The sequence below is a fragment of the Motacilla alba genome, chromosome 1A, assembly GCF_015832195.1.
Source record: "Motacilla alba alba isolate MOTALB_02 chromosome 1A, Motacilla_alba_V1.0_pri, whole genome shotgun sequence".
Taxonomy (NCBI): Eukaryota; Metazoa; Chordata; class Aves; order Passeriformes; family Motacillidae; genus Motacilla; species Motacilla alba.
Genome location: NC_052031.1, coordinates 22,779,444 through 22,804,445, shown reverse-complemented (window position 1 = coordinate 22,804,445; position 25,002 = coordinate 22,779,444). Strand labels below are relative to the sequence as shown.

Here is a 25,002-nt window from a genome sequence, read left to right as displayed (position 1 = left end):
TCAACTTCTTAGGAGGAATAGAGATGAGATTGTTGGGATTGAATTTCATTAAAATATGTAAAAGAACTATATTTTATCTACCTTTTTTTTTTGCCCTAGACCATGTAAAAATTACCAAAAATCAAAGTTTCATACTCAGGAAATCTTCACAACAAAGATATCATTTACTTCAGGAGAACTTAGCACTTCTGTAACCACAGTTTTCCTGATGTCATCACATCATTTTGATGCCCTTATGGGAGCTCTATCCCTAGCACATAACTCTTAAAATCCTGTGCATGATGTGAGCTTTTAATAATGCCTTGATAGGAAATGTGAGAAGTCACTAGACTGCTCATGCTACAGGCTCATCTATAAATCAGGCAGAAGAACTGAAAATAAATCTTATCACTTTAACAGATTTGTAAACACCAGTTTCTGCAGTGTTTTCTCTAAGCTGATGTATAAACATGGAGGCCCCAATATCTGCTTCCTCTCTTCCTCTCAGATTTACTGTCTTCTCTTTGGTAAATGAGATAAATTCAGGCCATCTGAATGAGTCTCAGCTGGAAAGATGAATGCTATTACTTTCTAGCTCACAAAAGCTTTCTAAGATGCAATAAATTCATACTTGCAAAGCAATTTTAAATCTTCACACAGAAAGTACAACCTTCATATTGTATGTGTCATAGCACTGATATATTAAGATAGTCTGATGGACTGTTATGCTTTTCATATTTCTTTATTAAATGATGCTGCACCATAATTATTACTTCAATCACTAAAGAGAAAATGAATATGCATGCTAAAAGGAAAAGCAGAACTAATGCACGTTAACTGTCTGCTCATTAAATCTAATGAATCTCCCTGTATAAAGAGCAGACTGAAAAGTACCACAGCTAAAATATTTGTGACTGAAATCACTTATTTATGGGACTCCTCTAAAGGCATTTCCAAAGCATCTTGAGCTCCTAAGACTAAATTTTTATATATTTATTAATATAACCAAGTGCACTTGTCCCAGCCCATGTCTACTCTGTGGTGCAGGTAAAATTCCTTTCTCCACCCTCCAAGCCAGCATGCTGGGGTTGCATGACAGGAGCACCATTTTGAAAACAACCTATTTCCCGAGGTCTGAGCCCCCTACTGTGCTGGTAGCCCAGGATGTTCCACCTAAGAGCCCAAGTGGGCCAGGAGGGTGGGAGCTGTGACAGTTCCCCACACTGGTTGCTCCTGGGGACCCCAGGCCAGGTCATCGGGGATCTTTTCTCCTTACCACTAAAATAAGATGCATTAACTGCATTGCTGGAAAAGCTGTGATTACCAAGAAAGTCAATAAACAAATGTGTTATCTTAAAATGGGCAATATATTACAAAATCAATCAATACTATCTCATGTGAGCTTTTTGGCTCAAGGATGCCCACATGTAGAGCATTATTTTATTTTCTTTCAGAACAATTAAACGATAACAAGTGCATGACATAGCATAAACCAGATTTCAGCCATGTTAGCTGTCATAAATTTCTTGGCTTGCTTTTGAGAAGATCTGTGAGTTTGAGGCTGTGAGTGCAAAGAAATGTGGTGTTGAGCCATTCCTCTAAGTCAGTTAATTATTAATCATAATGCCAGAAAGATCTGGTGGCTGCGGTGACCGGGCTGCGTCCCTCTCTAAGCACATACTGACATTTAATCACAGAAATTTGGGGAAGGGGGGAAAATACTCTCTCTATTTTTTGAAAATGTCCACAAATTAAATATCAAATATGAAAATCCCTACTACTGTATCAAAGTTGGATTTTCAAGTGCTTTACTGTATCTCCTTCTGTGCTTCAGCAGCCATTTAATTCCAGATGCTGCTAGGCATTTGGCTTTCAGAATCAGAAATCTAACCATGAACATAAGCCCAGATTCTATCCTATACATGTAACAAGACACAAAAAATACAGAACCAGGATGCCATCCGAGTGATTCCATAAAAGCTTCTGGTTTTCACATTAATGGTTGAGAGAGTTCATTCTGCATGCTTTTCCCTAATGCTGTGTTTTGTGTGTTGTACAAAACCCAGGGGATGCAAAATGCCTGTCACTCATGAGCCTCCTTCTACTCTGGATGAAAGTCACCTTCACAAGCAGTGAGGCTCACCTGAGAAATCACAAATTTGTCTCAGTAAATGACCTGCAGTCTCTGAAAAATCAGGTTGTGAACAGTCTGTGACCAAATATGATAGGTATTAAGTCTGGTTATACTGACACGAAGAGGTAGGAGGAGGCTGGTGAGGAGTGGTGTCTTTCAGGGCTTTGTCTTGGGACTGGTGCCCTTCAATATGTTCATCAATGACACCAGCAGTGAGATCAGGTGAGCCTCAGCAAATTTGCAGATGACACAAAGGTGAGCAATGCAGTTGACACAACAGAAGGAAAAGCTGCCATCCAGAGGGACCTGGACAAACTTGAGAAGTAGGCCCGTGAGAACTTCATGAAAAATCAAAAAATTCAAGTGCAAAGTGCTTGCACCTGGGTCAGGACAATTCCACATATGAGTACAGGCTGGCAGAGGAGGTAATTGAGAGCAGTCCTGTGGAGAAGAACCTGAGAGTCCTCACAGATGAAAAGCTGAAGATGAGCCAGCACTGTGCACTCACAGCCCAGAAAGCCAACCACATCCTGGGGTACATCAAAAGCAGCATGGCCAGGAGGGCAAGGGAGGTGGTTCCCCACTCTACTCTGCCCTGGTGAGACCCTACCTAGGGTGCTGCATCCAGTTTTGGAGTCCTCAGCACAAGAAAGACATGGACCTGTTAGAGCAGGTCCAGAGGAGGGTCGCAGAGGTAATCCAAGGGCTGGAGCATCTCTCCTATGAAGACTGAGGCTGAGAGCAGGTGTTGTTCAGCCTGGAGAAGAGGTGTCTCCAGGGAGACTTTATAGCAGCCTTCCAGTACCCAAAAGGGACTTAGAGAAAGGAGGAAGAGAGACAGGCAGATAGTGACACAACAAGGTCCAATGGTTTTAAAATGAAAGAGGGCAGGTTTATATTAGATGTTGGAAAGAGGTTCTTTATTAAGGGGGTGGTGAGGCACAGAAACAAGTTGCCAGAGAAGTTGTGGATGCCCCACCCTTGAAAGTGTTAAAGGCCAGGCTGGATGGGGCCCTAAGCAACCTGATGTAGTGCATGGCAACTCTGCCCATGGTGGGGTTTTGAACTGATGACATTTAAGGCCCCGTCCAACCCAAACCATTCTATGATTCTAAAATGGCCTGGCAAATATTCAGGAACTTAGCTGGGAGACAGCATAAAAGCACTATTACATTTTGGTACTCCAAAAACCCAGAAGACTCTGAGAAACCCACTCATAGATGTTGCAATATTATATTTTTTTTCTCAACTGTTTATTTCCCTTTAAAGAGATTTTTGCTGCAATAGCAACTGAAATGGATGTCCATGTTTCTGCCCCCCAAGACATAGGGAGTGGCAGTTGCAGCAATGCAAAAACAAAAAAGGTGGCACTTCCATACTGATCTGTCTAATCCCTTCTCCAAGTTCATTGTTCTTAGTAGCTGATACCTGCAAACAAATAAAAACTTCTATCAAATGCATTTGAAATGGGAAGACGCTTGTGATTTGCTCCACTTGGAGGATGGATGCAATGCAGTCAGTCACTGTGAGATTGGTATTCATAACCAGCTGATTCCAATTAGCAGTTTTAGACAAAGAGGGTAATGGCTGTGAGTACAAATGGCACTCTTCATTCTGTCTGTTTTCACAGAAAGCCAGGCTGGCTCGAATCCGCGCAGCGAAGAGTGGGAGTGCTAATGCCTACATGCAGAGCAAACGAAATGGCTTGCTGAGTAACCAGCTGCAGCAGGTAATGTTTGTGTTCCCTCCACCTCTGGAGTAACCTCTTAATGACAGCCCAGCAGTAGTTTATTCTACTTATCAGCAGGGTGAGTCACCTTGGGGCTTTGGGCAATGTTATCTTTAGAGGTAGATTAAGGATGGATAAACTGGACAATTACTACTGTTCAAGGAAGTTGTGAGAATCGATGGTGGGGTATTAAGAGATGAGGGAAATGTCCAGATAGAAATGCTGGATTCAATGTAACCCATATTTTTGGAGTTAAATCCTGTAGAAGAACTCATTAAGGAGCATTTGCCTCTTAGGAGGGGGAATGTATTTATCTCACTTGGCTGTAAACAGGTAAGACGTGGGTGACAAAAAACAGGTTTCATCATCAGTAAAGGAAAAGGCAGCCCTTGAATACTCTTTGCAAAAAGAGGTGTTACAGAGTGAAGTGTTCCCTTGAAACACCTACTTGGGTTTAAGGAGAATCTTGGTGATTACCTCAAATGCATTACAATGTAATGTTATCTGAAGTAAATTCCCTGCTCACCCCTGCCACAGAAGCCAGGACCAGCAGCTGGGACTGGGATTCACAGTGACCCACGCTTCTGGGAGACAGTCCCTTGGCTGCTCAAAGCTGAACCCAGCTGAGAAAGACTGCAGACAGAGTGGTTTTTAATCCCTGCCACTTTCTGGCATTTAGGCTATCCCCTGAGAAATACAGGAAGGCTTTTATTCCCCTGTGCCCTTTCTGTTCAATACATGTTAAACAGCCGGATACTTAAACCTATAGCCAGAAGAGGAGGAAGTGGCTGTCTGTCTATCTGTCCTGTCTAGCACAAGAGATGAGCAGTCAGAGCCCTTGTTTATTCTTCTGCTTGAAAGAAAAATATTTGAATAAAAAAGACACCAAATAGCTTAATTACCATGCAGATTTCAAATATCCCATGGCTGAATTGTATTTTTTTCTATTATCCCACTTCCTCCCCTATTTAGTTTTTTTCTAGTGAAAAATTTCTAGTGAATAATTATGACAGCAATTAATAAACAGTGGATGCTTTCTACTTAATTCTTCATTCTATGTCAGTAACATATGCTACACGCTTTCTAAACCCAGTAGATTGGGATCACTGACATGAATTTTTGTGTAAGCAGCAATACCACAAATTCTTTAGTGCTATGAAATGATCCTGGGAGGATAGCTATTTTTAGTTTTCTTCAAATGAGGCACATTCTCAGGAAGAACAATTTTACTGTAACTTAAATTGATTAAAATTTTAAACATGTGTTGATCCAACATTCAAAGCTTATGTGTTGATTTCACTTGTAAATGGCACTATTTTATCCATGCATTAAAGATCTAAGATGAAAACATTCAAAAGGAGGTGCAAGGGAAGGAAAGAAAATAGTTTGATTTTTTAAAAAAGCAAAAGCAAATTAAGGTGCAAAATAATTTTTGGTATACTTTGTAGACAAAGCTTTGCAGTTATGCTACCATGTACAATCCAGATTAGTTCTGATCAAATATTTGGATAAGAACCCTCTTGTTCCCTCTTGTTCAAAACTGAGAATAATACAGAGTTTTATGTATCAACAGTCCTCCAATGAAGAAGAACAGGCCTTTGTTGGCAAATCTGGCTCTTCCTTTGAAACACAGCACCACCACCTGCTTCACTGCCTGGAAAAAACCACGGTAAGAAAAGACAACTGTGTTTTCCTGAGAATTGCAACACCAGCCTAGTTTTGAATGTTTCCAGTTCTCTCTTCTAATTAATCAGCCTTTATATTAAAGCAGCTAGCTGGGAAAAAAAGCCATTTTATCTTATTTTAAGGCTTTATGCCCAATGCATATAAATAACAGAGAGATATAACTTCTGCTATATTTGATGGAGATCACTGTGAAAGTCTTTCCGCTTTTTCTCAAAAAAACTCCTAAAAATCACCAGAAACAACAGCAAAAAAACCCACCCAAATACCACCCCCCCTCCAAAACAAACGAACAAACAACAAAGACTTAAAATTTTTCCCACAACAAACACTGCTAAATTTTGATAAATTAAAACCTCATATATGTGTGGAATTTAATGTTCTCCTTTTGACAGCATGTCTTTGAAATAAAAGGGCCCAGTTGTTATGTCAATTAGCAATACATCACCCATATTCTTGTTGTGCTAATGTCTCCTCCATTCTTACTTTAAAAGTATTAATTTTATAAAATGTGCTGAAGGACAGAACATCTTACTTCCTATTCAGAGCACACTGTGGTTTCTTTTGCTAAGATTCTTGCTGGGTCCTTTTGAAACATTTTTAAGACATTTTGTACCAGAACCTGATAATAGCAATTTGCCTTTAAAATTTTTCCAGAGTAGAATATTGCAAACATATTTAAAAATCTGAGTAATAACCACAGGTCTTGTCAAACTTTCATTGAAATCATGGAAAAAAATTTCTATTCATTTGGTAGGAGCTGAATTCACCTTCCAAAGTTTCACCTTTCCTTTAATCATAATGGAGGAGTCTGTAAAACTTTTTTTTTTTTAATTTTTCTTAAAAACATGACTTCTATAAAGCAAGTATTATCTTGTTTCTTGAATCTACATTCTTCTTTCCTTCTGTTGGGTTCTGCTATTGGCCCTGAGTTCCTATGATATATTAACACAAAAATATATGCAGCAGTTCCAAGCTGTATTCTGGAGATGATGCATTCCTAAAATTTTAGTGGGAACTTGATATTTTCAGCCTTCAGCATTTGGAATCTGGCAACTTTCTGGTTCATTGTAGAACAGGAAGGGTGGTGTGTCTTCCTAAGACTCTCACCATCCTTCATGGTATAACCATCATGATATTGAGGAAAGGCATATTTTTCTCCTTTCTGTCACTGAAAAGTCAATAGTGTAAGATCTCACCCACCCTCAGAAATGCAGAGTGGCCAATGCTATGGAATTCTGTGAAGATTGCATTAATAATGAAACTAATTGCACTAAAAATATATATTTTACAAATTACTTTTAGCTAATTTGGGAACAGTTAATTAATAAGTATAATTAAATCAATTAACTTGTGCCATTATAGCCTTTCAAAATGTTTCAACTCTATATTAAAAGTTCAGTCAATAAAACTCTTTAATTGTTGCTCCATAAAGGTTTTAGGAAGCACAAAATTACTTTTAATCAGACAAATAACAGAGTTCTTGGCAAATATACTGCAAGCCCCTGAATGTAATCTCACAAGAGAAATTGGGCTATTTTCTCTCTGAATTTTATGCCTACTGTGTGATCATGTTCAAAATCTTGATTGTGACTGGCATATGCCTTATAAAAGTCATTTGTCAAGCAAGTTCTTTTTTTCCTTGTCACTTGAAATTTACATTCTTCAACACCTCTTAATTCACACAAACTTATGTCTGAGTGAAAAACAGAAAAAATGGAAATAAAATGTTATGCCTGTAAAGGCATTTCAATTTGTCGCAAACACCTTGCCAGAGTTGTTACTCTCTTTTACTTTGTTCACATATTTTATATTGGCCCCATATGGCAATTCTGAAAAACATCAGCACCTTTCCAATTAGAGCAAAATCTTTTAGGAGAAAAGTAATTTACCTCATTCTAATACACAAAAATGCAACAGGCTGACAAAATTGATGTGAGACTGAGCAGAGTGTAAAACAATCCAGAAAATGCTCCTTAAACAATTCCTCTAAAACACTGTCGGGATACACAGACTAACTCCAGCAGTAAATGGAAAGGTTTTCTTGAAAAAGGAGTCTTTCTCAAACTGCATGCAAACATATTCCAATCTCTGCTTAGTTTTAAATAAGTATAAAAAATTCTCTGACTCCCCTGCATCTCCTCCCCTCCCTTGCCACCATAAGCAACACCACTATTTCACACTCTTGCACACATAGAAAATGTGGGAATTGTGGCTGGGTGTGAAATACTCCCTAATTAATTGATAAATTAATGTAAATTAGTTATTTGAGTGGATTTGGATTCATCTTTGTGACCACCCTATAAAAGTACTGTGTTTCCTGGGACCAAGCAAAGACTGCATGAATGAAGAGGGTTTCATTTGACTAAAATGCTCAGTCCCCTAAACTGCTTTTCATACGTCCATCTACAGGAATTAGGAACTTTTTGGATGCTTTAAAATAACTATCTCCTCTCCTCTAATCAAAATTTCTATTTGTTTGAATGTTGGTTTTTTTTTTAAGATAGATGCATACCTCAAAAAATGTTGTTTTGAATCCTGATTTCGAAGATGTTATTCAAAAGGAAGTATATTAAACTTATCTGGAAAATATTTATGAATTTTATTATATTATAGTTCAATATAATAAATCTTATTTATTTTCAACTGACATTTAGAGTGTTTACACAAGCACCACTTGCCTTTATTAATAAACATAATCCTCTATTTTGTGGCACTTCAAAGATTGTACAGATATTTATAATGCAAACTACATTACAACCACATGCTATTTTGCAAAATAATTTGGATTAACATTTTCTTGTTAATTTCATTCCAGTGTTTACATTTGTATTGGTATTCAGCCCAGACTAATATGGGCTAAACACTATAATCAAGAATAAGCTAACTTCCCCAGTTTATTCAGTTGTGTCAATTTAAGCCGTTAAACAATCATGATTAATATGCTCACTTCAATTATCTTTCTGTGTGTGCTTTGTCCCTTTGTTGGATTCCTCTGGGCTAGAACCACGAGTTTGTGGATGAGCAAGTCTATGAAGAGAGCTGTATGGAGGTTTCCACAGTGAACAGACCGCCGAGCCACAGTCCCTCTCTCTCGTCCCAGCAAGGCGTGACCAGCACGTGCTGCTCGCGAAGACACAAGAAGACGTACCGCATCCCCAACACCGCCCTCAGCGCCAGCCGCCCCGGCAGCGTGCAGGAGCTCAGCACCATCCAGATCAGATGTGTGGAGAGGACGCCTCTGTCTAACAGGTACTCTATACTCTATATGCATCAGCACACCGAGAGCTGAGGCCCCTGGCTTTGTCAGGGATCTGGTGCAAAGGTGTTGTGGCCTCCGTAGGCAGTCGGTGAGGCAAATGAGAGGCCAATACTCATCTAAAAAGAGGAACTGGTACTTGTCACAGATATATTTTATGGAAATCTTTTGCTAGGATTTTCTTCTCCTGAGAAGCTGAGTAGCCTCAGGAAAGAAATGCAAACAATAACTGTCTGCTGCTGTGTAATGCAACAGGTCCATCGGTGATTGGTCCATGTGAGGTGTTTCTACTTCATAACCGATCAAGGATGCAGCTGGGTCAGACTCTCTGAGAGTCACGAGCCTTTGTTATTGATTCCTTTCTATTCCTGTCCAGCCTTCTGATGAATCCTTTCTCTCTGTTCTTTTAGTATAGTTTTAATATAGCATTTTTAATATAATATATATCATAACATAATAAATCAGCCTTCTGAAACATGAAATCAAAATTCTCGAATTCTTGTCTCTTCCCTCATCCTGAGACCCCCTACAAATCTCACAGGTACTGAAATATTCTGTGCTTCCTTCACTTCAAGCTTAATCCAAAAGAATAGAATAGTCTCTCTCTCTATCCATTTCTGCCCTCTCAGGCCCTCCTCACAAACTACCGTGCCCTATTTGCAGCAAACAGCATCCAGGGACCCCAAGTAAAATAGAGAACCAAATGTCCTATGCTGTGGACAAGAGCATAAAAGGAAAAATTTCACATAGAAAAATGTCCAGTTCAGATATACGAGATGAGCAAGTGCTCTGTCTGTCCCTTCTTGATTCAGAGGCATATGAAATGAGACTTCCTTGCATTTCTGCAGAGCAGAGAAATAAAACTGATTCCTAGAGTCCTAAGTGTAATAGTCATAAGGAAGACTCTTCTAAATAAACAAATATTAAATGGATAAGAAAAATGTATTTCCTAGTTTGAGGAGTTACTACAAAAGTGAGGAAAGTACAGTTTAAGAGTCTGTAATTTAGTGAATGTCCCTGTACTCTCAAAAGTAAAGTATTCAGCTTTCATATATATCCAAATATCACCTCTGAAAGCACAGCAAAGGTCCCAGGAGACACAGAAGTGTTTTCTATTGATCTCACACATGCCACCCTTTAATAAAGAAGTATTTTCAGTACAAGTTGCTCTAAAGATTGTCTTGTTAAGCTAAATTTTGAGTAGCCTCTTTTGTATCATTACTCCATTTGGATTTTACTTTCATGAACAATCCAACAGCTTGGAACTCTTGAAACTACTGAAGTTTTTCAGCTGTTATGCAATGAAACCTCCTGGCCAGCACAAAGCTCAAATCTATCTTAGTTTTCCAGGAAATACTCTGCCTGGATCCATTCTTTTTCTGCAAGAGGACTTGCCTGCACCATGCTTCCAGATGCCATGTATATAAAAACAAAAAGGACCAGCTTTGTGCTAGAAAACAATAACACAAAATGCTGGTTTCACCTTGAAATAGTCTGAGTTCTCCAAGTCTTGTACTGTGGGGAGGTACTGCAGCAACTCCATGAACATATTAACACAACCTTAATTAGTGCATATAATAGAGTGCCTTACTATTGAGTAAACAGAATATACACAGAATCACAGAACCACTAGGATTGGAAAAGACCTCCAAGATCATTGAAGCCAGTTATTAACCTGGCACCACCATGTTCACCACTAAACAACATTTCCAAGGGCCACATCTACCTTCCCTTTGAACATTTCCAAGGGTAGTGAATAAACCACTTCCCTTGGCAGCCTGTTCCAATGTCTGACAGCCATGTCAGTGAAGAAACTATTCCTAATATCCAAATGTTCTTAAATAAGCATGGTATGGAGGAATATGCAGGAGACTTGGACCAGCCCCTAGTCTCCACTTTCCTGCATAGTAAGCAACTTGGCTATGCTAGCTTTGCAATGGTTCCCCAGTTCAGAGACACGGGTGGTTGGGTACAGGGCTGTGGGGAGGTGCTGCTCTGTACTCAGAGCTCTCCAGTGGAGCAGGACGGAGATGGCTGGCTGAGGGAATGGAATCAGGCTCAAGAGGTTGTGGTAATGTAGACTAATTTTTCATGGATTTTTGTTTCTTCCTCCAGCCGTTCCAGCTTAAATGCCAAAGTGGAAGAGTGCGTTAAACTAAACTGTGAGCAGCCTTACGTCACTACAGCAATAATCAGCATCCCAACACCTCCAGTCACCACACCTGAAGGAGATGATAGGCCAGACTCTCCCGAGTATTCGGGAGGAAACATTGTCAGAGTATCTGCGTTATAAAACAAAGAATTATTTATAAATTAGCATAAAGACCACTTGCAAGCTGAGCTCGAGCAGTGAAAAACGAGTCATGAGGAATGAGAGAGCTGACAAAGACAACGCCCCTTGACAAGTGTGCCAGTGGCCGCAGAGCAAGAGGTTCAGGAGAAACAAACTTTGTGGGTTTTGGTGTCATAGGGTGTGAAACAAAAGGAGTTTCTTACCCCCTGTCCGAACTGATGCGCGGTGGAATCTTCTGTGACCATCCTGACTTACTATATGAGCACAATGAAATGTCCCCATTGATGCTTCTTCTTATCATGAAAGCTCTTTTTAGAAAAAAACACAAATGAAAAAATAGAAACCTATGTTCCTGCTGAATGCAAAACAACAAGAAACATTTTGATAACATGTCTTTTTTTTTCCCTGTTAATAAACTACAAACTTGTTGAAGAACTGTCAAAAAATGAACGAGAAAATGCTCATATGAAATATGTTTGTACTGACTGAAAGAACTACAACCATAATGCATGCTGAAAATTATTTGAAGCTGTGATCTCAGTTTACTTTTGTTGTTTTCCAGATTAGGCATGATAAAATAATACCGTAGAAAGGGGCATTTCCGTGCACTTACAACAAGCTGATTGTTAATGTTCCATGGTAGTTGTACAAATAACTTCCCTTTGAAAAATGCAGTATTTCTTACTCAAACTTCACTCATTAGTGAACTAAAGGTGTTCAGTTAGTTCAATATTTACTATTGTTTTATCTTGCTTCCTAGGTACTGTTACAACTGCAATAAGTCATTGTACATCTGTTGTATCAGGAATCAGGATTTTTTTAAGGTATTTTACACAACTTCATCTACACTATAAACTTCTAATGGCAAACATTTAAATAATCTTACAGCCAAACTGTGCACCACAAATTGCAATTCAGTCATCGCTCCTTTTGTTCACTGTTCTCTATTTCTCTGACACTTCATTGCCCACTCCAACTCCACACAACTGTATCATTTGGGATTTCAAGGACACTGATGAATCAACAGTCCATTCTTCCACAGACAACTCGTCTACTTCTGTATTTTCAGAGCAAACTTCTTGTCACAGTAAACTGCTACAGGAGCAATCCTATTTGAATTAAAATTACCACAAATGTGTTTTGGGGATCAGCTAACACTTGTCTCCAAATGTTCCTTTCTTACATTCTGCAGTATCCAGAGTATTAGCTACACTGGAAGACACTGAAAGACATTCAGTAAAAATGATGGCCAAATTATTTTTGTAATTATCTGTAAACTTGCATCTTAAAACTTGTTTGAGAATTTATATTGTGTGAAAAATATTCAATTACCTAAGAACAAGGATAGAATAATGGATTGAGTCCCAAAGCTATAAAAATATGATTGATTTCAATTGGAATTTGCCTACATGGGCAGGCCTAAAAGCTAATATGAAGGCTTTACAAGTTAAGGCTTCTTGGCTTCATTTATAAAAGACATTGATATTATCAGAAACCTTTCTGATAAAAAAGTGTAATTTTTCTTCATGACAGTACATTAGATGTATCATAATGCTTCTTATATTCATGACATACCATACATCATATACATCAAATATCCACAGAATATGTGCATATCAATACATACATATATACATCAAAAACACTGGATCAGAAATAATTGCATGTCTGCAAAATAAAATATGCATATAAATCAAAACGCTCAGTGCATTAGATGCCATTACAATAAATGATTAACACAGTTATTTAATAGTTTGAGTAGTGTATGTTTCAGTATAGTATTTGCTAGCATTCTACTGACCTGAAAATTTACATTAAAATACCCACTAAAAACTGAAACTTGCTGATGATACACTTTTTCTTGCACACAAATACTGGTCTTTCTCTCTACCTGTCAACAGTGAAGAGTAGATGATAGACTATCATGCTATAGTATATACACCAAAATACAGCATCACATATTAGAATTAAACTGCAAGTAAAAAGAGTAGATAATGCCATTCATTACTCTTTTATTTTATCATTTACTTATTCTTGAGTTAATGCAGTATTGGTCAATTTGCAATTAACTTCCCAATTATTTTTTTTTTTTTTAATCAGAAGGATTTACTCATTGTACACTGAGCTTCTGCATTTCTTTCAAAGATCCGAGAGCAGAAGCACGGCTGTGCTCTGAGCCAGAGGAAGGGCTCCTTCTGAGCAGCCCTGCCTAAGTCCATTACCCAGCACTGCTCTCTCTTCCACCCTACAGCAGATCTGCTGGAGCTGGTAGGTTACATAAACTTTAATGGATTTAAAGGAGAGGCAGAACACATCAGTTTTTACTTGCATCCTACTTCTACGCATGGTTACTCACACTTGGTCCCCACCTTTTGCCAAACATTTATTGATATAAAAACTGCCTCGATGTCAGCAAACTGCAACAACTTCTTTATGTCACGTGGTATTCATGACTAGTTATATCAGCTAAATAATGCAAAGGGGCAGTTACTAAACCTACTTTGGTACAGACTACACACAACCCAGGAAACCTACTGACTCCATCAGGTCATGTGTCTTTTAAAAGCTCTTTATTCTCCTGTTCATAGCCTCTAGAAAGAACGCACTACAGCAATACACTTGCATAACAGTTATACCCCTAAAGCAACTTGTATTTTCATTTTAAAAATGCAGCTTAAGAGATAATTTAGTATGATTTTTCAGAATTCCAGTCCTGTCTTCTATTTCCGTATGTCACAAGCAAAACCATTAATTTATTCTGAATTTGGGAAATACACATTTTTTTGGTGTTTTAGGTGATTTAAATGCTGTTTTGGTAGTGAATGACTGTTGATGACTGTGTAAAATGCATCTGTACTGTACATGAAATGTAATTATTTCTGTGTATCATACAAAGAAACCAAGGTTGTTGTTTTGCCAGTTTTGTTTGACAGTCATATATCGTATTTCAGAAGGCAGCATAATACACGTGTTATGCTGAATAAATAGACATTTGAGGAATATTTAAATAAAACATCTGCATGCTTGAATGGGTCAACTTGGTTTTGCAATAACTTATTCATGAAACTTTTTTCCCCCTTCTAATAATTTGGAAGGAACACTTAATCTGAAGTCAGCAAATGTCCTAAACAGTAATTCCAGGCAAGATGTGAGTGTATCTAAACCTTACTAGAGCCATCAAGACCAGGAAGCCACAGCTCCACTACAGAGTTGCCCTTCTCCTGAGGGACCAGCCATCACCTTTCCCTTCCCAGCCTGCAGCTGCAGAGAAAATTGGAGCATTATTTCCAGCAGTATGAACTCCACCTCTTTATCTGTACTTTAAAAAATGTCCCTTATCTACATCCCAAAACCAAACTGCTCTGCTGAACTTCTCATACCTGGTATCAAATTCCCTTGATAAAAAATTAGTGCACAGAGAAGACCAAAGTCTTTTTGTAGCCTAAGAGTGGGTAACAACACACCATGGATCACTAACGAAGGGCAACTAGGTGCAGATGATGTTGATCAACCCTGGCACACCTGATGGCTGCCTCTGTGAGATGCTCATTGCTCTGGGTGGTGGGGAAAGATAACAGATAACACCAGTCTGTGAACCATCCCAGAGCATTTTTGAGAACAACTGTCCTCTCATAAAATAGCTGCAGAAGGCACACTGAAAACGTACACTTTACATTTTGAAGTTGTGGATACATTCTTGGTGGAAGCACCTTGGCTACCAAGAGAAAGCTTTCACAGCAGAGAACCCAATGCAGCCTCAGCTGCTGTAGAGAGAAGGGGGCCTTCAGAGAGGAAGCTGATCTGGAGGAGGAGAAGTTACTGAAGCCATGGGATCATTAAATTTTGGGCAGGGAGCATGGTTAGGAGGTCATAGGCTCTCTTTGCTGCACCTGAGGCCCACCAAGGCTTTATTTTACAACTGACTATGGGAATATGTTAGGACCATCACCTGTTCTAGAGGAGCCATCAGCTGATGGGATATATAAACACATGGCTAAAAGAGTAAGAGTGTCAGGAGTGAACATTATACATACATTGGCAATGTCCAGCAGATATATGGCATTATCCAGCAGCTTAGTTTCTTACCTGCCTACATCATCTAGTTGTCTACTTTAGGCACAAGGAATAACTGAAGTGGGGGAGTTCTGAATAAAAAGGAAGTGGATATATAAAAATTCTCAAAGGTTTAGGACCTCACTTTTTTTAAATAGGAAGTAGTCAATCATACACAAGTTGGAAAGTTTTAGATACAATCTCACTTCAACATTAGCATTTTGCAAGAATTAAATGTAATACTTGTAGTGGGCTGACAACACTGGCAGGATGCCAGATGTCCACCAAAGCCACTCTATATGTTCCCCTCTCAGCTGGGCAGGGAAGAGAGAATATAAAAAATAATAAATCTTGGGTTCAGATAAAGGCAAGGAGAGATCACTCACTGACTGCTGTCACGAGGAAAAACAGACTTCACTTGGTGCAATTTATTACCAATCAAATCCAAATAGGGTAATAAAAAATAAAACATCTTTCCCCCATCCTTCCCTTTTTCCCAAGCTCAACTTTATTCCTGAACTCTACCTCCTCCTCCTCAGAGGTGCAGGGAGACAGGAAATTGGGTCTGTGGTCAGTTCATGTGTTTTCTGATGCTCCCTGCTCCTCCCAGGAAGGGCTCCTTACACTCTTCACATGCTCCAGTATGGGGTCCATTCCATGGGAGATGGTTCTCCACAAACATCTCCAAGGACAGTCCTTCACATGGACTGCAGTTCTTCATGAACTGCTCCAGCATGGGTCCCCCACAGGGTGACACACAGCTGCCATCAGACCTGCTCCAGCGTGGGTTCCTCTCTCCTCAGGTCCTGCTCCAGTGGGGGCTAAGCACAGGGTCACAGCTTCCTTCAGGCATCCACCTGCTCTGCTGTGGGGCTCCCCACAGGCTTCAGGGGGATCTCTGCTGCACCATGGACCTCCACAGGCTGCAGGGACACAGCCTGCTGCACCATGGGCTGCACCACTGGCTGCAGGGGAGCCTCTGCTCTGGTGCCTGGAGCACATCCTGCCCTTCCTTCTTCACTGACGTTTGTGTCTGCAGAGCAGTTCCTCTCACTCCTCTCTCCAGCTGCACTTGCTGTTGCCACAACCACTTTTTCTGCTTCTTAAACAGCTATCCCACTGGTGTTACCCATGTTACTGGAGGGCTCAGCCTTGGCCAGCAATGGGTCCGTGCTGGAACTGGTTAGCTCTGCCTCTGTCAGACACAGGGGAAGCTTCTCAGCTTCTCACAGAAATCACTCTGCAGCCTCCCCACTACTGTGCCGTGCAAACCCATAGTGTTTCAATGTTCTAAGACTTTAATAATCTGTGTTTTTCTGCACAGCTGACAGAATTACAGAATATTCTGAGTTGGAAGGGACACACAAGGACCAAGTCCAACCCTTAAGTGAATGGCCCATATGGGGATTGAGCTTGCAACCTTAGCATTATTAGCACCATGCTCTGAGACCAAATACAATCCTTTCGCAATAAAAATTTTAAAAGCTATTTATAAATCCCTTCCCCCAACACATTTAACTATATAGTTGCTGTGACCAACAGCCTTTCTTTTTACTATTCATTCTTTATATATTCCCTTATATTCATATATGCTTTTACAAAATGGAAAGCTATAAAGAAGAAAATATAGCTCTTTCCTTCCAAAAATCTCGTCATACAACCTGCTGGCAGATGAATCAATACCAGGACCAGATCCAAGGACCACAAATAGTGATCTTTGCCTCCTAAAAGCATGCTCAGCCCCACAGCAACAGGCACAGTCCCACAGACTTGGTACAGTCACTGGACTGAACACAAAACTTGGTGCTGGCAGGAAGTAACCCCCTTTTTTTTTACAGTTGCACTCCTTGAGTGCTCTCTGAAAAATGTTAAGGAGCATCTCTGTAGTTGTTTGCTGCAACAAGAAAGATTTGGTTCATTACACTTCATGCTGCAGAGAACAAAAATCACACCATCCTTCTCCAAGTACTCCTGTAAAACCGAGGAAAAAAGAAAATAAGAGGAAGTAGTTTTCACTGCCTCAAGCACCTCTAAATGTTCCTGTCTTGCCAGCAGCCTCTCTCCTACATGGATTCTAAAGCTCTACAGGAAAAGAGCAAGCTCACCGCAGCCTAGCCAATTAATTTTAAGGCTCTTTGAAGAAGCGCTAGAAAAACAGGCACCTCATAGCCTGAGCAGTCAATGAAAAAATTCTTGAAGTGTTCCAATTTACAGATGAGACCTACTTCTGCAAATGTGGTTAAATACTCAAAATAGAAACATTCTTTCCCAGAATGTTGACAGGCTCAGGATTTGGGTAGCCAAGCCCAAGTGAGGTTTTCCTGACTGCAAATGTTCACTGTTGTAGAGGTCCATAAACACTGCTTTGGGAGGGTGGCTCTGTGTCAAAGGAGGTCTTCCCAAAGCAATCCCTCTGCTGTTAAAGAAACCTGACTACACCTGAAGGCAGTGCTTCTTCAGCACCCAGACAGCTTAAAACCAAATGACCTGGGCTCTAAGTACCTCTAAATCCCAACACAATGCCCTAGCTTGGCTTGCCCTATTTGTTCCTTGATGAGCTCTAACCTATCCAGGTTAGAAGATGCTCAGGCAACCCCCATGACAGTCTGAACAGTCTGTCTGGAAAGACTAGGAATATTTGAAGCATGGCTAAGCATGGCTTCCAGACACTCCAGGGGTAAAACTTTTAGGGCTGAGGTTTCCTGGAAAAGGGAATTTTATATTTCTTTTTACATTACTTAAGTGAAATTCCCTACATTCAGCATTCACACACTGCCAAATGTAGCTGTGTACACATAATCCATAATCAAGATTCCACAATTTGTGGTTTGTACAGACTTTTTTTTTGGTTTTTAAACAGGGGTAAATGATGACTCAATGCACTGTGTAGCACCCCTGGTCCCAGCAGCACTCTGAAGCCTGGAGTTGCTCTGCGCTCAGACTCTGTCAGACACCTGCTCCTCAGCAGGAACCTGACCCTTAGCTAAGGCAATGCTACCCAGGCTGAGCAGTGGGAGGGGTGGAACTCAGCTCTACCTGTGCAGCAGCACCAGGACAAGGCTTCCCAAGCAGAACACAGGAAAGTATTCCTGACAAAGACACTCCAAGCAGAATTTTGGGATGGCCTCTCCTTTTATCTTCGTTTTACCTCCCAAAATAAGTATTAGCATCTATAGAAGTACAAAAGCAGAAAGGTAATCTTGCTTGCAATAGTACCCTTGAAATAATTATACCCAGAAGCAGGCTGCTGAAAAGCAGACAGCCCACACAACTGAAGTGCTTAATTTCACAAGCCCTTAAGAAGTTTTCTCAGAAGCAATTAAAAAAAAAAAAAAAGAAAATTACACTAACATTGCAGTTTCTCAACAACAGAGTAAGTGGAATGGGTAAGTCAAATTAACTCACACTAGCAGGAGGACAGGAGGACCTTCCCCATGCCCATCCAAAGCACTCCCACTCTAAGACTAAAAAAACAAAAGCCATTACAGAATTTAAGAGAAAAGTAATTTTATTGTCTACCAAATCACACCTTGATTTCTTTTTTCTTTTACAAATTCCAAAACAAATGAACTAATTTTTTTAATGTAGTATTATGTAAAAAGCCCATTTGCCACAAACTACTATACTCAGTGGAACAAATATATATTTCAAGAGCGTGGCCAATTGTAAAAATAATCCTATGACACAGACATTGTTCATAAAAATACAGTAAAATGCACTTTCCCCACCTCAATAAATACATTTTAATCTGTTTCCGGCTGGCATTTTAAGCCACCATAGAGTTCTTAATGAAGCACTCACCAAAGTAAAATTTTTCCTCATGTACTTTTACAATTATTGCAATAGCATCCAGAAGTGTAAGCATTTTTCTTGCAGTCTTTTCTTTCTAGCTTCAGGGGAATCGTGGACAGGAGAAAAGATTTATCTATAAAAATGTGCTACTCCCATATTGATTCCCATTTTGGAAAGAATGTTTAAGGTTTTCTTCCTTTTTACTAAGAAACAGTCCACAGAACAAACTGTTTGAAGGAAGAATTCTCCAGAAAACTAGAAGTCTGTTGTCCATAGCAATAGTTTTGTTTTCAATCCCTGTTTAATATATTTAAAACTAAGAAAAACATTATGTTAGATAAAAATAGAAGTTTTAGAACATCTTTAAGAACAAACACTAAGATAAAGGTTTTGTTAAGAGAAAGAAAATCTCGCCCTTTTTACAAATCTTGCAAATTTTTAAATCCAAGTATTAACTTGAATTGTAGCTCTGTTTTCCATGCACACATGAAAACACACAATTATACATACATAGATCCCTGATAAAAGACATTTTCCAAATGGCTTATTAAAAGTAAATTTCAGCTGAAGTCACAATTTGTTCGCTCAAAGCACAGTTGTTTCTTCAGAAGATGAGTATTTCTCTTCCCTTGCCATGATGCTTCCTAACAGGTTCAGTCTACCTGTGATTGAGTCAGCGTTTTACACTTCACACAGCTTGTGACAATGAGTATTACTGTGCCCAGCTGAATGAGTGCCTTTTGAAAAATGAACACACAGAATCAAATCAACTCTTTTTCACAGCTGAGGACATGGCTAAGAGGCTGGCAACAAGCTCATCTTTTTTTTGCTGGTCTCCTTCACTTCCATTCATCAGCTGGCTTCTGACACATAAGAAGACTGGTATATTTGATGGAACAGAACAGAAGTAGCAACAAAACAAAAAATCCTCTGTGACTTTGCAGATTCATTGCATCACTTAGAGCTCTTCCATTTCAAAGTGTGTATTAAAGCTGTTTGCCATGGATGTATGTTCAAAGATCCTGGTCAGGCTTGGTTTCAGCAGCTCCATGGAATGACACGACAGCTCCTGCGAGGTATCACTCTTCAGTGCCATGATCTGATCTGCTCTGGGATCCCTTCTGTCATAGTACAGAGCCCACAGCAAAGTAATAGTGAGGATCATAGCCAGGATCTGCATTACTCCAATAGAGATTCCTAGGAATCTCAGCACTTGCAACTGCTTCGTCCCCCTCAAGAAAGTGTACATTTTTTTACCGCATCCCTATAAAACAAAAATAGATTTAAAAAGTCAGTAATATTTGGGTTGCAGTTTTCAAGGCTTAGTTCATCCTACCCACTGCTGTCTTTTCTGGCTCGCAAGAAACTCTCACTTCCTTCAAACAATACCCTGAAAATTATTTTGCCTACTTTTTAATTGCTTCCATAATGCCAACTTTAAGTTTTCTGATACACAGACACTTTACTGGAAGATATCTGTTCTACTTTTCAGAAATAACTCAAAGTTAATCTGAATTACTGTCAACTCTCACTAACTGTTAAAGAAACTTGACTGGTTTCGTGAAGGTTTAAAAAGCCATGAAAATCCTTTTTATTATCTTGTTTCATTCTTTAAATTGAAGACCTTCAAAGTTGTCAATTGTTTCAAACTCTTTTAGACTTTTCCTACACATAATGCTACACTCTGAAGCTAAAACAATATTATAGGAAAGATCTACGGACCTGTGTAACCTCATCAGAAAACACCCCATGAAAACTATGTTAAAACGCTGTAAGCTGATGTTCACAGAAATGGAATTTAGCTCGTTCCAAACCTTCAATGCAGGCTCCACAGTTTGCTTACATGGCCAACTAACTACCACATAAGGCTTCAGAAACGCTCCCAAGCCCGTGGAAGGCTGCACAGATCCACAAAGAGGCAGCAGCTTTGGGAACTGCTGGCCAGCAGTGCACGTACAAGTTACAGGGCTCGTCACTCAGTAAGGGTGATGTGAGTCTTAGAGACAATAAAAGCAAGAAGAGAGGAGTCTGTGCTACTCTGCATGATGCTTATTCTCCATTCTAAGCTTTGCAGGGTTTCACAGCACAACTATCAAAGCAACATACATATCAAGGGGAAACTCAGAGTAACAAACTGGATGGGCACTGGTCCCAGACACAGACCAGGAATCCATCAAAAAGGGGCACTATCTTGAGAATGTTATTTTTTGCATTTACCTCCTCACTTCATATTTCTTATAGCTTTCTAAGAAAATAAAGCAATCAATCAAAGTGATGGAATCTGAAGACAGGACATGATAAATAACACTTTTCAATCACACTTAAATTCCCCAAAGCCAATTTCCCCAAAGCCAATTTCAAATGCTACAGTCCTAGAAGCATTTGATGTAAGGTCCAATTTTTGCCGCACACACAGAATTCACACTGTAGTCAACAGATTTTCATTTAGGATGAAAACAAAATTAATGTACTCTATAATAATTCTACCAGAATAAATTATAGGATCTCGATGTCTTTGCTTGTTTCATTGCCTCATTTTTGAAACAGCAGCAAAGACACACAAAAAGGAGCAAGTATGCATTCTTTGAAATTTCAAAAGAAAAAAAGCAACACTGTAGGAAAAGCAATGTAATTGGGATTGAGAGGGGGACAAAAACTGTCACATTGGCATCTTCTTTTCTTCAACTGGAAGGCAATTGCAGCTACATCACTTCCCAAATTTGTTGTTAATTACAGAGAAACTGGCTGCATTTTAATACTTTTAACTTAAAGAGATGAAGGTGCATGCTGGTCACAATTTAAAAATGTTCCACAACAGCAACATTCAAACTTAGTCCATTTGTTGCCTAGAGAAAGCACCCACGAACAGAGAGCAATAACATTAATGCCTGCATCTCCTACAGTCCACAGACACGTAACTGAGACAAATTACACCCAATCTAGGTAGACTGTTTTCCTCCATTCAATGATGCTCTTAGAGCTCTGCTCTAGTACATGCTCAAAATCAGTCTCAAAACTGAGAAAACACAGCCAGCCCTGTTAACTTCACATTCATGCATTTTATTTCTGCTTATGTGACACTTCCATAGTTGGCAGCCTGCAATTAAACAGTACATAAATACACTTCCCTCAGCAAAAGCTTGTCACTAAATGGGGAGCTCTTGTTGACAAATCAGATACAGTATAAAACTCTGCAGCAATCATTCAGGAGAATCAGCTTCAGTTTCCTACAAAGCTACAGATTAAAGGCCTGATTCATTTGCTTTATACTTTCAGTCTTGAGCTAGAAAAAAGAACGTATTTCTTATTTAGCATATATTACTGATTTACTTCATAGAGTAAGAATCTGAACTGAAATAAAGCACTTCACTGAGCAGAAAAGATAAGCCATCAGCAAACTCAACAAATCTTTTGTACACCCAAATTTTGAGTATATTCAAAAGTATATTAAAGCAAGTTGTAAAATTAAATAATAAAACAAACCAAAATTAAGACAAAATTAATTTAATTAAAGTGAATTTTGAGTATACTCAGAATTATGCCAGAAACCTAAAGAAAATATTGAACATGCAAGTTTGTTTTTTTTTTTAAGATATCAATTCCCACCAATCATTTTATCCACACTGCAGCTCCCAATCAAAAGATGGGTAGAGCTCCTCTTGTCCTCAGACCACAACAAAACTCAAAGGCCACATCATCATCTTCATATTTCCCCCACAACCATGCTCTAAGGTCAGTCTGTTCATGAAACTGCACCAAAGGTGAAGCTCATCAGAAAAAAAGCAGTTCAAGAAATTGAAAAATAGTTTTCAATATCCAGCAGGGAAAATATGATTCCTGCCAAAAGTACTTTCAAGCAGAACTGTAAGTCACCTTTCTTTCTGCAAAAATTAAATTGTGAAGGATTCCAACTTAAGACTATAGAAAGTTCTTGAGTTCCTAGCAAAAAATCACAGCACAGCTACAAAAAATGACATTTATCAGTCCCAGGCAAACCAAACTTCAGTTTTCTGAAGTACTACAAAGAATTTTTCTGAAGTACCACAATGGACTTGCCAAATATTTACATAAACCAATTTCAGGCTAGCGAGGCTAATCTTATCAGGCTCCCTCTCAAACCACCACACTAAGCAAGTTTGGTTTGAATCACTTTCTAAAAAAGCTTTTTTTCCTTCAGTTCTCCAAAGCAGAAGTTAGGCAGATTAGTCTTGGAAGTGTAAGCTGTTTTTGCATAATACTGATAAACTTATTAGCAAGCATACTGTAACAGTCTGTGAGACACCCCACAGGCAAGCACCATACAAAGAAACATTTCACCAACAAAATACTGTATGTATCTCAAAGAGAAATGAAGTGTTTTTGTGGCTGATACACAGCCTGTCCCTTTTTGGAATGGATTCTGCAGTGGAGAACCAAAAATAAGTTGTTGCTAACTGCTGAATCCATGCAAAATGCTCTGCGGTACAAGGGAAGAACCATAAGTGTGCCCTTCAGATTTCTTTTGAGAAAAAAGCCAAACAGCCTTTCTTTTATCAAGTGGGTGTTAACACAGCCCTTATGTCCTACACAATAATCATCTTTGCTATTAATTTTCTCTAAATAGAATCAAAAGAACTTGACCATATGAAGTGTTTAAAGAACCATTTTCCTGGAATATGGCACAGACATGAAAGGTTAGCAAAAGTGGTGACACAAGAAAACCTTGCACTTTGGACACTATATTCCAGTGACTATTACTACTCAGAAATTTTTGAGCTTCCTGTGCTCAAAGAGCAGTTTTTTATGGAGTGACGCTGCTTACATACTCCTGTCTTTTAAGGCAGGGAGCAAATGAATGTTCTCCAGCTTCCATATACTCCTTGGAGGCTCTATACAATAGACTTGTCTATATGGTATTAACAGTAGCAACAGTATTACAAAAAGCAACCATTATTGCAGAGTGAGCCACAATTTTTAGCTTCTCAAAATGCGTAAGGGACTGGTAAAAGCAGCCTGAATGCCTTTCTCATTCAGGGACTGATACTTCTAAAGAATAACCAGTGATGTCAATGCTGTGAGCTTTGCCAAAAGGTAAGAGAAGGTCTACAAGTAACTGGTGGGAAAAACCCAACCTCTGCCACTGTCTTTAAGGCTCCTAGCACAGACTGGCCTTCTGAGGCACCTTTGGCAGCTCAATCTTCTCTCTTCCTAGTGGAAGCACACAGCCTCCTAAAATGGATGTCTGAAAATCCAGATTAGATTAAATAATCTCTGTTCATAGAGTCAATACCACATAAATCAATTTCCCCAAAACTTGACTGTTTCCTGGCAATAGCTAATATTCATTTTGGCTTGTTTATATGGTGAATCTCGTCTGCTTCAGAAGTGTTGCTCCATAGCTCCTTAACAGGAGCCATGCAAGAGATTCTTGTAAGAATAGGTCTTAAACAGCCTCTGAGGATGGGAGAAAATAAAATGGTTCTTTGGGTACTCTTCCATAATGCAGAGTTGCACCATCCACCGGAGAAATGTTCATGCTGCAGCATCTGCAAGCATGATTCTACAGCTCATCCTCCATCCTATGCAGCCTGTATTACTCTAAAAGCAATCCAGTGAAGAATGCACCTCTTCTCAGATCCTCACAACTATGTGACTGAGACGTATTTTCTGTCTGCGGTTGGACTACTTGGACTGCTGGTCATTCTACTGTTACTGAATATACAATTACAGGTCTTCAGAGATCTGCTAGCATAAAAAAAGATGGCTAACAAAGTACTTTTCAGAAAAAGGTGACTTTAGACAATATTTGTGAGGAGAGAGTTTTAGTAAAGAGTATATTTTCTTGTTTTTATAATTTTCACCCTAAAATAGTAGTATCTTGCTATCATGATGACCTCCCTTACCCACTTTGAGTTCAAACAGGTCCTTGTCTTGTTTTAAGGCTTTCTTTGTAATTCTTTTAAATTATCTGTTATTATACTGTTATATATTAGTATTATACTATAATGTAGAAAGAGCATTTTCACAACAAGTTTCTACACATGCTCAGAGTACAACAACCAAATTATCTGCTTCCTGACATGATTCCTGTTAACAAGAGA

At 39.1% G+C, this 25,002-nt stretch overlaps 2 protein-coding genes across 5 annotated transcripts in view; one reads left to right on the top strand and one right to left on the bottom strand.

Annotated features, from left to right (window-relative positions):
• KCND2 (potassium voltage-gated channel subfamily D member 2) overlaps window positions 1–14,114 on the top strand; it is a 274,695-nt gene extending 260,581 nt beyond the window's left edge. For both annotated transcript variants that reach the window (XM_038154373.1, XM_038154371.1), the window contains exons 4-7: window positions 3,744–3,842; window positions 5,416–5,511; window positions 8,530–8,777; window positions 10,900–14,114. In XM_038154373.1, the coding sequence (XP_038010301.1) occupies window positions 3,744–3,842; window positions 5,416–5,511; window positions 8,530–8,777; window positions 10,900–11,077 (621 nt within the window). In that variant the 3' untranslated portion in view covers window positions 11,078–14,114. The remainder of the gene's footprint in view (window positions 1–3,743; window positions 3,843–5,415; window positions 5,512–8,529; window positions 8,778–10,899) is intronic.
• A 4,506-nt stretch (window positions 14,115–18,620) lies between these two features.
• TSPAN12 (tetraspanin 12) overlaps window positions 18,621–25,002 on the bottom strand; it is a 41,223-nt gene continuing 34,841 nt past the window's right edge. For 2 of the 3 annotated variants that reach the window (XM_038154376.1, XM_038154374.1), the window contains one exon: window positions 18,621–20,186. In XM_038154376.1, the coding sequence (XP_038010304.1) occupies window positions 19,881–20,186 (306 nt within the window). In that variant the 3' untranslated portion in view covers window positions 18,621–19,880. The remainder of the gene's footprint in view (window positions 20,187–25,002) is intronic. The other variant, XM_038154375.1, reaches the window with a different exon arrangement.